Genomic DNA, 12,977 nt, shown 5'->3' on the forward strand with positions numbered 1-12,977 from the left:
TTTTTTGCCCATTCAGGAGCAATTCCTGTAGCAATTAAATTATACAATACATCATTGTAACCTTCTATTGGTTTTTTAATATTTCTTAATATTAGTGTTTCTATTTCTATTAATGCGATGTTGCTGATAGAATTTGAATTAATTCATCCAATTCAGTCAGGAAAATCTTTCCTTTAATTAAAATCGATTGCTAACAGCTAACAAGTATTAATTCTACACTGTAATATATTTGTTTTACGGATATATAAAACATCAAATAATACAACAACTAACATCTTTCAAAGTAATTGTGATTAATGATGATTGATTTAATGTGTCAGTTATGAAAAAATACGAAACAAGAGGAGGCGGGGCTGCTGGTATTTAAGCAGCTTCCTCACCTCCTCTTCAGCTGATGACTGCGCTCTGAGCTGATGGAAGGAGTCTGACACATTCTGAGCCTCGACCAATCCAAACCCCGATCAACTGATTGATAAAGGTCAGCTGAGCTTGTCAGAATCTCATCAGATCCAAATACGCATCTGAATGACTGCAAACAGAGCCTACCTCTTTGTTGGCCTTTTACTATTTGGAGCTAGAGTCAAGGTCAGACTCTTCTTCACCTTCCTCAGGATCGCCTCCTCCGTCATCTCCTGCAACACAAGACACACACATGAATGACACACTGGTGTTTGAACAGTAAGCCGAGCTATTTAACAGAGGAAACGGCTCCTGCTGGAGGTCTTTGTGCAGCTGTTGCTGTTTGACTCCTATTTCTCTCTGGGTGAAGGGATTTCAGAATTTCTTGACCACATCTGAGCAGCCTTCTACGTCTGTCTTAATTTGGAGTTTTAATATTACGGCCCTCTGACAGGTTTTATCTTGTGTCACAAAACAGTTTCTTTCTGTGAAATTTAATCCATCTTTCAGAATATGGATTTTTTTTTGGGGGGGGGGGGATTTGACACTTTTATTCGAAAGAGAGAAATGAAAATATGTAGATATGACTCAGACACAAGTTAATAACTTATTCAGACAGAACATAATCTAAAAACCCTTTCTAGAAGAGAGGGGTTTGTAATCCTTTTCAATCAGGGATCAGATCATCTTGTAGGTGGTGCTGGGGGCTTTGATGCGCTTGACTCCATCGATAGAATTAAAAAACTAAAACCAAAAAGGAAAGCTCAATGGCTCAATTCTGAAATTAGATTGTTAAAGCAAACAGCCCAAAGACTGGAGAGAATATGGCGCTCGACTAAATTGGAGGAGTCCTGTTTAATCTGGAAAAACAGTCTCAAAATTTACAGGACGACGCTCCGCAAGGCAAGAGCAGCATATTACGCATCTCTAATAGAAGAGAACAAATCTATTCCAATTCATCAGCGATGTGGCTGTTGCCTCATCTAAACCGTGCACTTGTCTCCTAGACCCGGTCCCAACTAAGCTGCTTAAACAAGTCTTCCCCTCAATTAGAATTGCTTTGCTAAATACAGTTAATCTATCATTACTCACAGGCTATGTACCCGAGTCTTTTAAAACAGCAGTCATTAAAAAACCAACATTGGATCCTGACGTCTTGGCTAACTATCGGCCAATTTCAAACCTTCCGTTCCTGTCTAAGATTTTAGAGAAAGCAGTGCCAGTCAGCTGTGTGAATTCTTACAAGACAATAAGTTATTTACAGGCTGCTCAAATCGACACAGGCACCTGGAAGGACATCGCCAAACACAGAGACACCTGGCGGAACAGTGTGAAAGCGAGGGCATCTAAGGCGGAAGAGATGGCTAGAGTCCAGGCAACATTCAAGAGAGCGGCGAGGAAGACGCAGCCTCTACGCCTCCTGCAACAAAGACTGCCACTCCAGGATCAGGCTACAGCCGAGACGACAACGCCATACAAATATACAACAGCTGATCAAACCAATCATCAAGTAACTCATTGATTACATTCATTTGTAATTTTTGTGAAAAGCCGACCAACCACAGCGCGTGTGTTGGACCTTTGTGCTACTTTGTACCGGAGCAGAAGTCGATGTTCATCAGCCTGAGAGCAACGTCGGCGGCGTCGACGATGAAGTGGTTCATGTCCTCGTAGCCGGGCTCCAGACGCTCCACGTTAGCGGCCCCGGCTGTCGTTGCCATCCTGTCAAAACAAGACGGCTTCAGAATGACACAGTTCACAACCTGGCAACCTAACTCTTAGCTTTGCACTATTATATATATATATATATATATATGCAAACAATAAAACTACAAAATAATAAAGTCAGATATTATGATGTTGAGTAATTGAACTCAAGCTGGAGCTCAATAAGTTCAATTGAAAGCTTTTCATTTTCACACTGGAATGCAAATTTTGCAGAATTTATGTTCTGCATAAACCGATTTTCCAGCTTTTTTTTTTATTAGACATTAGAATTTGAAAAATAATTTGCTGGTTAGGGTTAATGCTACTAAGCAAAATGTATTCATTAAAATTAGGGTGGCACAGTGGGAGGCACTGTTGCCTCACACCAACAATGCTCTGGGCTCGAATCCTTATCTGTGTGATGCAGCTTAGGTGCATAACTAGTCAATCCAAAATGTCCGTCGGTGTGAGTGTGTTTGTGCACGGTTGTGTGTTCATGTGGCCCCCTGATGTGCTGGCGACGCGTCCGGGGTGTACCCCGCTAGGATAGGTTCCAGCAGAACCGCGACCCGCAAAGCAGAAAAGCAGCTGTAGACGAAACGATCGGCTCATCTACAAGGAAATGGATGGAAGTATTTTCTTTCTTTATCTGTGCAGACGTGACGTCAAAGACAGCAACAACATTTTCACTGACCTGAAAATGTTTTACTTAACATTCATGTGAACTATTTTTACGTTTCCCCACTTTTTCAATTAAATATTTATTCACTTACAGACCTGTAAAGGTTGCATATTGCATTATGGGAAAAGTAGGATACTGAATTTTTAGAATTTGCCCCGTGCTGGAAACTAATAATCATCGGATTCCTCACTGTTTATAATTTTCTGTCATGACATCATTTTATGAAAGTGTGGCTGCCGAACAGGAGACCAAAGACGAAGGCCACCTCAACCAACAAGCAGGCCAAGCTGGTCGTCCTCAATGGGACGTCATGAGAGTTCCTACACTAAGAAAAGCGTTAAGGTTAGGGTTAAGGGAAAAAAAGCTTTATTTCTTCAGCCAAACCAGACCCTCATGAAGAGCGCTTTCAAAATGTGAAATAAACATATCAAACACACTTGATTGCATTAACGTGCAGTCGTACAGTTTGTTTTAGTAATGGGTTCGGTTGAGTTGAAGTGTAAAGTCTCAATAATATTCTCATTACTCTCGAGAAGAGAAGAATTGTTCTGTAACTGCACAGTTAGTAATGAGTCACGACATGCGGAGTCAGAGCTTCAACACCAAATACACTCTGCTTACTTTTCCAGAATCACGTCGGTGCTCTGAGAGTGAAGAGGACAGACAGAAAGGAGGAAGGAGAAGAGATGAAGAGTTTGTCATGTGTAAAACAAAAACATGACTTTAAGAAACAGGAGCAGCTGTTGCCGCTAGATGCTGCTTCCATCCTGTGAGTCTCTGTTTTTAACACCTGCTGATGCAGAGGATGTGACTCAACTCAAAACAAACACGCCTGAGGCCGTACTTTCTGTGTTTCCTCACCGGGGATCAGCAGTTCAGGACACTAAGATTAGTGCCAGCCTGCTGGAGTCTTTAGGGGTGCATATGACTGTCTGGAATTTACACTCACATTTACAAAGCTTGTTCTAGTAAATGTGTCATTATGCCAAAAAATGTCCTGCACAGAACTGAAGAAACCGCAAGTCCAGTCGACTTTGTTCAACTCAGAGATCTACCAAGACATGACGACTGAGAATCTCTACAGACTCAAAGGCAAATTTACCTTAATCTGTTTTATTTCCATAAGAGGCAGGACTTAAATTAGCAGGTAGCAGGCACTGCTGGCTAATCCAGCAGCTAATCCAGGCCTAGTTATTAGGCAGAATGATTTTTATTTTCATCAGTACCGTAATGAAGTGGTGTATTGTACGGACGTTTATCTACTGACAAATAAAGACGGGGTCAATCTGACTAAAGGAAACATCAAACACATTTGGGGTCTAAATAATTCACACTAAAATATTAAAGTTCAACAAAGTCAAACTGATTTGTTTACATCACTCTGAGTTTGTACACAAGGGACACGTGGCCTTTTTGACAGGCAACCTCTTTGTGCTGTTGGCTCTACTAAACGTGCCCACAGTGCCGTTGATCGGTCACATACCTGTATGAACACGGACATGCGTGGCTCCTCCATTGACCCAATGGCCGACTCCACCAGCGTTACCGTGGCGTCCAGATCGTCGCTGTGCCGGTGAACGAGGGAGCGAACGTATTTGAGTTTATCATCTTGCATTTTGGAAATGAAGCCCACCAGCTCCTGCTTGCGCTCCTCCAGGATGGCCACCAGGCCGTCAAAGTGCTTGACCAGTTCTTGTCTTTGTCGTTGACCGTTCTCCTGAGGCAGGAGAGATCATTCACCTCATCAAAGGAAACTAATGAAACCCTTCTTTTGTAGTCACAGCTGGACGTAGACATCATTTCTAGCTTCATGACAGGCGTGTCTAACCTCTATCGTGTGACAGATGTCCTCCATCTGAGAGATGACCACCTGGATTTGGTCGTTACTGGCAACAAGGATTGCGATGCCATCGCTCAGCTCTGTCTGCAAACATTCACAACATCATGAATATTAATTAGAGTCGATGACAATGACAGGCTTCCACCAACCTGCTTCATTATTGTTGGAGTTTTTATTCAGAACCAGATAAAACTTTTCTTAAGTTTCTGTTGTTACAATGATAAATTCAGATAATCATGTCGTGTGATTGGTGAAATGGACTCTGAGTACTTTCTCACTAGTGAGCCTGTCTTCACCTAAAACACAACATGAGTCACCCTGCATGCATCTGGAGTATCGGGTGACATCATGCACATTGTGTCATTTAGTTTGTTCCAGCTCGTGTGCAGTTCTGGTGTCATTTAGCGAATGTTCTCACATCTAATGTCAAAAATAAATCACCAACTTTTGTTTTTCAGAGTAACCTTTGCTTGAACACGAGGGTTAATAGTATTCCTCAGCCTCATCTAAATTTCAGATGAGTGATTCAGACAGTGAGAGATGGAAAGGCTGGTGCTGAACGCACCCAAAGCCAACTGCTCGATAGCAGCGCTGGTGCCGCCGCCGCCGCGCGTACATGACAACAACGCTGCCCTTTGGAGATGAAGTTCACGACAGGACAAAATGGAAATGCCCTAATGGTCCTTTAAATACTCAATAGACTCCACTATTTTTCCAAAACTAGTTGAAGTTACTAACTACTTTGCCCATAAATATCATGCGGCCGAGAAAAATACAATGCATAATTTAAAATGGTATAAAAAGGCATTGTCTTCAATATAAATGTTAGATATTATAGAATCAGTAAGAATTATGTATTATAGTCAAATGCAATAATGTACCAAAGAAAACACTATTTTAGTTGCTGATTGTTTGGGTGTTTGAAACCTGGAAACGTGGAAGCAAGCGATGCCTGATACAAACAGCGGTCTACGGTCGTCAAGTGGAGTTGAGCGATTTAACGTGGAGAATGAATAAATGTGAAGGTGTGGAGTTGGGCTATGAAAAAACAGGAATCAGGTTAAAGCGCCATAAAGTAGAGCGCTCTACCTGACCGCTCTGGAAAGGACACATGACAGATCCAGACTTGGTACCTTGCTTCTCGTGTAGGCGCTGCTGAGCGGCGCCACGTCGCAGGCTTTGTGCTTCCCGAACACTTTGCACATGGAGCAGGTCGGCGTCTGACAGGACAGGCAGTAGATGTTGAGCTTCTCCTCTTCGTGCTCTTCACACATCAGCTGCTGCTCCGGCTTCGTGTCCACAAGCCTGCAGGAGACAACCGAAGGCTCATCTAGCATTCAGACACACTCATTTGGTTCGTTATTTAAATCCTAATCCTTTTCAGGGTTATCTCGTGAAGCCTTTGTACTCCTGCTCGTACATTACTGGCTCTTTAGTTGCTTACAGCTCTTGATGTGTGTGACTAACATTTGGAATTACTGTTGTCGCTGTTTTGGTTTTTAGAGCCTGATGATTGCATTAAGTTGAGATGGTGCAGCAGTGTAGGAAAAGTATCTAAGAAGAAGACTAAGAAGTCAAGATCCATGTAAACAGAGCTTTATCTTTTGTTTCACTGCTTTTGATACCAGTTTAAAAGATGAGCATCATTCTGCATCAAAGAAGAGAAGACTTTAAATGAGGGACTGAATCCATGAAGTCGTTTACTGTGAAATGAGAAAGTAGCCAAAGACAGTCACCCCCTGTTGGTCAACAGGAAAAGTGCAAGCTTAACCCACTTCTGACAAATGGCTCCACTTTTCCATCCCAGATGACCTGTCCACCTTTAAACTAAAAGGAGAGACAGAAAGGACAGATCAAAGTGAGCTGGACTGGGGTGTGGTTGAAAGGGACTTGGGTGTGGAGTGGCGTGGCGTGATCATGGATAGCGTAGTGGAGAAACTTCATGATGCAAATGTGGAGTCGGGGAGACTGAAGAGGACTAGAGAACTTTGAAGAGAAGAGAAGACACACGGAATGGCGTCAAGTAGGGAGAAGCATTCAAATGAAGTGAGACAGTTCCACCCACGGCTGAGTCCTTCAGCGGCAGCCGCAGGTCCTGAGGTTGACTTTACTCTCAATCCAGGATTAGGTTTTTACTCTTCATACAGGAAGAACCTGAGTGAAAGTCTTCTTCACTATACTCGTCATCGTTTTATTGCCTTCGTATATGCTTCAAACATAATACCGATGAGAGAGCATGGCCAGTTTTTAGGATTTCCATGTGCTCTTGGCCAAGTGTTCCCAAACGTGGGACCATGATCTGCATTGTTGAACCGGTGCGGTTTATTTCTGTGCCTGCTGACGTATTTTGATGGAGGTGGATGATGGAGGAGATTGGCGTCGTTTCTTTGCCACCTGGTAACCGAGAAGGTGTCACTACTCGCAATAGCTCAGCCTATATTATTCATCCAAAGCACCGGACAGGTAAAGGTTGTAGAAGAGTCTCTCACACGGACCCCCCAGTGTCGGGGACTCGGGTGGCAGTGGTGCAAAAACCAGCCCATCCACGCATGAACTGATCCTGTGTCCTCTGATGTAATGTGAAATGTGGATTCAATCACGTTACATTTTTATATATTTTACATTTTACACATTTCAATTTGATCTATTTTAGCCCACACAGATAACGAGGGGACGCCTGTCCTGCTGGTCAGTGCCAGCACAGCCCTGCTTTACCGTGACTCACTCGCTCTCCATTTACAGTGAAGGGACGAACCTGCACTGAGAACGGTGGAGAGGTTTGGGAATATTTTGAGTATTACACTCTTCAAAATGTCTTTCGAATCATGAGTCAGAGGACTGCTAACAACATTAACAAGGCAATGACAACATTCATGGCACTAATATTACTCATCATTAGCCTCAATCGGCTCAGATTCAAAGTCTTCTTGTTTGTCAGCAGACTAACAGAAAAACTCCTGCCGGATTCTCACGGAACTTTTTTGAAGGTGCAGCAAAGAACCTTAAAGGTCACATATTCTACCCTTTTGCCACAAGTTAACGCAGTTCTCAGGCTCTTATATGAAATATCTGTGACAGTCTCTGGTCAAAATAGCAAACAGATGCTGCAGGACAGAGTCCGTCATTTCTGTCTCAAACAGCTTGCTCTCAGAAATAGTAGCAAAAGGGGGAGACTTTTTTCACACACACACACACACAGACACACACACACACGGCGCGATGATACGCAAATAATCTCAGGATGTAATAAAAATGCTTTGAATCATCCATCCATCCGTTTTTGGCAGAGCTGTTTGAGACAGAAATGAGGGACGCTGTCCTGCAGCATCTGTTTGAGACAGAAATGAGGGACGCTGTCCTGCAGCATCTGTTAGAGACAGAAATGAGGGACGCTGTCCTGCAGCATCTGTTTGAGACAGAAAAGAGGGACGCTGTCCTGCAGCATCTGTTTGAGACAGAAAAGAGGGACGCTGTCCTGCAGCATCTGTTTGAGACAGAAAAGAGGGACGCTGTCCTGCAGCATCTGTTTGAGACAGAAATGAGGGACGCTGTCCTGCAGCATCTGTTTGCTAATTTGACCAGAGACTGTCACAGATATTTCATAGAATTGTTTGGGAACTGCATTAACTTGTGGAAAAACGGTATAATATGGGACCTTTAAAGATGCTTAACCTTAAAGTGTTCAACAAATTTGAATCAAATGGGAGATGCCCAAATTATTTTTGGATTGAGTCCCTTTTCTCTGGCTAAAGGCAGCAGAGATGGAAGAGCGAGCTCCACAGCCAATAAAGAGAGGAGCAGCCTTAACGTTTGTCCCTGGGTGCACAGATCTCCGGAGGAAGGTGCGACATCGCAGGCTCTGATGAAGTGTCCCTGCAGATGCCACCACACGGCCGGAACGGGTAGCAGAGCGATGACTAAGAGCTGATGCTGATGCCTCAGCAACGCAAAGCATATTTTCATATCATTGATGCACTTTTGTGAAAATATTCACACATAGTTGTTTGCGCTTGCAGACTTGCATATTAAATACAGTGTGAATCTGAGTGATCTGCTGCTGAGTGCCACGCTGATTGATGACGAGTATTTAAAACTTCAAAGTCGACAAAGCCCTGCAGGTAAAATTCAGAGAAACACCAAAAAGGCAGGGCAAACCAGATTATTTAAGTCTATTTTTGTTCTGCGATCACTAAAAACTTGTCATAATGGGTAATAAAGTGAGACAACAACCCCAAAAAATGTCATTTCAAAACAAGTAGTTCTGTTAAAATTAACCATCCATCGTGTTTCCTTGAAAACGACGGCATATTTGTATATTATTTCAGCAACGTGTAACGACGACAGTGAAACATCCACCATCAAAATGTTACATTCTCTGTCTGTGCTCTGATTCTGCTTAAAAATAGACTGTGACGGGAAACCGTGTACAGCACATGTGCCAAATGTGGCCCCCCGCGTCGGTTTTTGTGGCCCTCGAGAGCTGTGTGCAGACCTTTGTTTTTGTTTTATGCTGCATCTGTCATCACGATCCATCCAGATCTTTTGGGGGTAATCTTGATAACAGATGGACAGACTGACGGACAGAGAGACAGATGCTGGTGATCACATGACCTCCGCCCCGCCTCGGTATATTTCTACGCAATTCATATGTAATGTTTGTAACTTAAGTAGTAAATACAGTTATTTAACAGCATGTTAAGGAGTAGTTACATTTATTTAATATTACATTTAGTTACATTTAGTTACATTTACACTGTGTTACGGTTTCAACTGTCCCTTTGAGGACAACCATAATGGTGATGAGAGAAAATGAGTGTGGCACCCCTTGTGTACAGTAATGGAATACTGCCCTCTACAGGCGATCACTCACATTACAATAACACGGGTCTGACCCCCGGAGTCTATATCCTCCTGGGACCCAGCCAGTCCAGACAGATGGCCGTCAACCATGAGTCTTAGGTTCTGTCCAAGGTTTCTGCCTGTTAAAGGGAAGTTTTTTGAGATAACTTTCTGCTGTGATCTGGCGACTCAGAACTGCAGTTAATTATCTGTAACTGATTACAGCACCATAAACAGCCTCTTTATACACAGCGACATTATGGTGCGTCACAAATCCTGATCTGGTACCCCTCGGGCTCTTACGCTGCTTTCTTACCCCATGCCTCACCCCTCATGCTCGCACCTGGAGGACTCCTGCTGTCTGTAGAGGTCTATGATGTTCTCCACCAGCAGGTTCCTCTGCAGGCCGTAGACGCCATGGCGGTCCAGCACCACCTCATGGCGGCAGGATGGACAGCGAAAGCGGCTGCCGCCGACCGAGGCGCTGGAGGAGCCACGGGACTGCCACGGAGCGTTGGCTGACTTCAAGGAGAGGAGAACGCATGTCAAAAATTTATTCTGGTTTCATAGCCAATAAAGAGGATGCAGAGCGACCCTGATTTGTGGCTAAGCTCCATCTTCTCTACGACCCCAGAATGGGGCCCCCACATCATTGCCGCGGGCTCACGGGTCAGCACATGGCTGACGAGGGGGCCCAATCCCAGAGTCGATTTATTAAAGGATGCTGTGCGGCAGGCAGGCTCACCTGGACGACGTCGCTGGCACACTTGCGGCAGAGGTTGTGCTGGCAGGGCAGGATGACCACTGGCTTGGAGAACATCTCCAGACACACGGGGCAGACCAGCTGCTTCTCCAGGCTGTCCATGGTGGCTCTACTGCCAGCTCCAGAACCGCCTGCCGATGGGGGCTGGAAGGCCAGAGCAAAGTTCATCCCCCTCCAGGGGCGGCGAGGAAAACGTCAAAGGCGGCGAGCTGATGAGGCGAAAAGCTTCAAGCGGGGAATATTCCAGTTCTCGCCCTCGTCTCTCTGGAGGTCTGTTCTTCAGGCTGGACTCCTTCTCCTGTCCTGTAGCCTCTTCTGTTCTGGAAGAGTCTCTTCTTCCAGCTGTCCATTCCTTTCTGCCAGTGCCAGCCTGCCTAAAGCCCCAGTAAAGCCCCAGTAAAGCCCCTCCCACCGCTGCCAGCCTGCTGACTGTTGGTACTTTTAGCCCCTCGGTTGTTTCTGGGTTGGGTTACTGTCTAAACTGGAACGTCCGGGCGCCGCAGAGGATCACGACAGCGGCGCAGCGCCCAGTCCTTTGAAGACACCTGACCCTTCAGAAGGATCCTGGTGTCATAACGCGACCTCTGGCTCCATGTCTGCTAGGACAGCGTTCTGCAAAGAGGTCTCCGTCTGTCCCCGTCCCCGTCCCCGACTGCATCTGGATCCCGTAGCAGAGCATCACATCTGGATGAAGCCGCAGCGGAGACTCGACAGCCAGGTGAGCCTTTAAAGTGAAAATACAAGACACACAGACACGTGTAGAAAATGCCCCTATTTTATTGGTTTGACTTCATCATGGCTCATTTACAGATCGTCCACAGGGGCAACAGGGGTGACCCCCCCCCCCCCCATCTGCATGCTGTTCTATTTCTGATGTTCTCATCGCTTTGAGATGCATTCATTTCAGTATAACTGGTCAAATGATTGTAATAAGTGGACAGGGACAAAGTCGTCCATTTGTCCTTTGAAGAATATTAGCTCCCATTAGCCTTATGCTAACAGGGTAAAGACCCAACTGATGACTGGAGAATCTGAGCTCAGTTAAAGCCAGCTGACCATGATTAAAAAAAACTGTTAAACAGACGTTTGTCCAAATAAACATTAATTTAAGAGGTTTTTCTTTTAGGATTTATTTACAACAATTACAAAAATAATAAATGTCTTCTTCTTCAGTGGCTTTTACATGTCGTTCATTCAATTTGAAGCTCTGAAGACAAAAAAAAGAGAAGCGTTACTCCTGAAATGTTCCGGGACATTGCAGGTTTAGGCTTCTGACGACTAAAACCTTGAGATGATGAAGACTCCGATGCAGATCCACTTTAGGGTATCGAAGCTCATCAGCTCCTTTTAAGAAGACTTAACTTTTGTGTTTTACAATGTGCAGTACAATAGAAGCCGCAGTTTATTCCACAAAGCTGGTCTTTATTGGAGGAAACCGTTATTTGGGCTACAAACACGTCAACGTAGTCATTTAGTAGAATGTTCGCTGCCCGTCCCAACATATTTGACACGTGTTGCTGGCATGAAGTTCAAGTTAACTACGCAGATAAATGAAGCTGATGAGGTAAAAACACGTACCGGTACTGCGTCTTTGTACCGTATTCTAATTAATCATTTTAACCTTTTTACAATCAGCGCTCCGAAACAAATCCTAGCAGACCGCTGGCTAAAATGCTGCGTCTCTGTATCGTATTCTGCTTCCTGTTCGTCCTGTTAAATAATCAAAGCAAGTCTAGTAAGAGGAATTTAAAGATTTGAATTTTAACGAGTGTTTTAACGAATATTTCCTCAGGAGGCAGAATCTGCGTCAGCGAGACCCGAAGACATTTTAGCGTCCACCCATTTCCGTAGAGATACCGACTATCAGACAATAATTATCAGTGTGTGTGACATAAGTTAGATTACAAGATAAATGCTGGTTGTTAGAGACGTAGCGTCTCCTCTAAGCATGTCTGGACAAAGAGAGCATGGACGTGTCTGGGGAAGCATGTACCATTAAATCAGTACGGTTCACTGATCCGAGTCCTTGGAGTAGTACTCATTATAGTACTTTTGAAGTACCGGTACATTGAGGCTCAGGCTTCACGTGGGACACAGCAAGGATGAATCGGAGAAGACATGACTGTGGTTCTAACTCAACAGGAGACCTCTAGTGTCCTCAAATTAAATTAGTCAAATAGCTAAAATCACCCGAATAAGAAAAAGGTAACTGTACAAAAAAAAATGAGCTTTTAAAAATGACAAGACCAAGCAGGCAAAAGGTTTTGCAGAAGTCAAGATCATCTCAAGGTCCCTTCGGTGGCTGCGGTCGCGGTCAGAACCTCCAACAGCACCGAGCCCGATCCACTGAAGCGTTGCACGCTGACTGCTAGAGGTACAATGAAACGCGGACAGCACGAATCAGGCGAGGTCCAGGTGAAACTAGAACAGCAGACCCCCTTCACAAGGTGCGTAGACCCGAACCGGAGCAAACAGGGTCCTCGTGGGTCGGTGGGCTACGTGAGCCGCTGTCTTTGGTCTGCCCAACACCGATCGCACGGATGCTTCCCGCATGTACCATCAGTCTCTGTCCGTTCTGGGCCGTCGATGAGCCTGCAGGTTGCATCGGGGGGGGGGGGGGCACAAGTCGACGTACGGGCCGGCGCATCGACTCGGGTTTGTGTGGAAGCGGTTTCTGTAAAGTTTGGCCGGGATGATCTGGTCGCTTCGTAGAGTCGGAAGAGGCCCAGCAGAAACTAAACGCATGC

General features: G+C 44.8%; 1 protein-coding gene across 1 annotated transcript; it reads right to left on the bottom strand.

Moving 5' to 3' along the window:
• Positions 1-564: 564 nt before the first annotated feature.
• On the bottom strand, positions 565-10,398 carry trim54 (tripartite motif containing 54). Its single transcript, XM_068753450.1, has 8 exons — positions 10,213-10,398; positions 9,811-9,989; positions 5,762-5,933; positions 4,617-4,712; positions 4,272-4,505; positions 3,410-3,432; positions 1,997-2,121; positions 565-632 (listed from the first exon to the last, which is right to left on the bottom strand). The coding sequence occupies exons 1-8, from the start codon at positions 10,396-10,398 to the stop codon at positions 565-567; spliced, it is 1,083 nt and encodes a 360-aa protein (XP_068609551.1).
• Between the last annotated feature and the right edge of the window lie 2,579 nt (positions 10,399-12,977).

The sequence above is a fragment of the Brachionichthys hirsutus genome, chromosome 20, assembly GCF_040956055.1.
Source record: "Brachionichthys hirsutus isolate HB-005 chromosome 20, CSIRO-AGI_Bhir_v1, whole genome shotgun sequence".
In the NCBI taxonomy this organism is placed as follows: domain Eukaryota; kingdom Metazoa; phylum Chordata; class Actinopteri; order Lophiiformes; family Brachionichthyidae; genus Brachionichthys; species Brachionichthys hirsutus.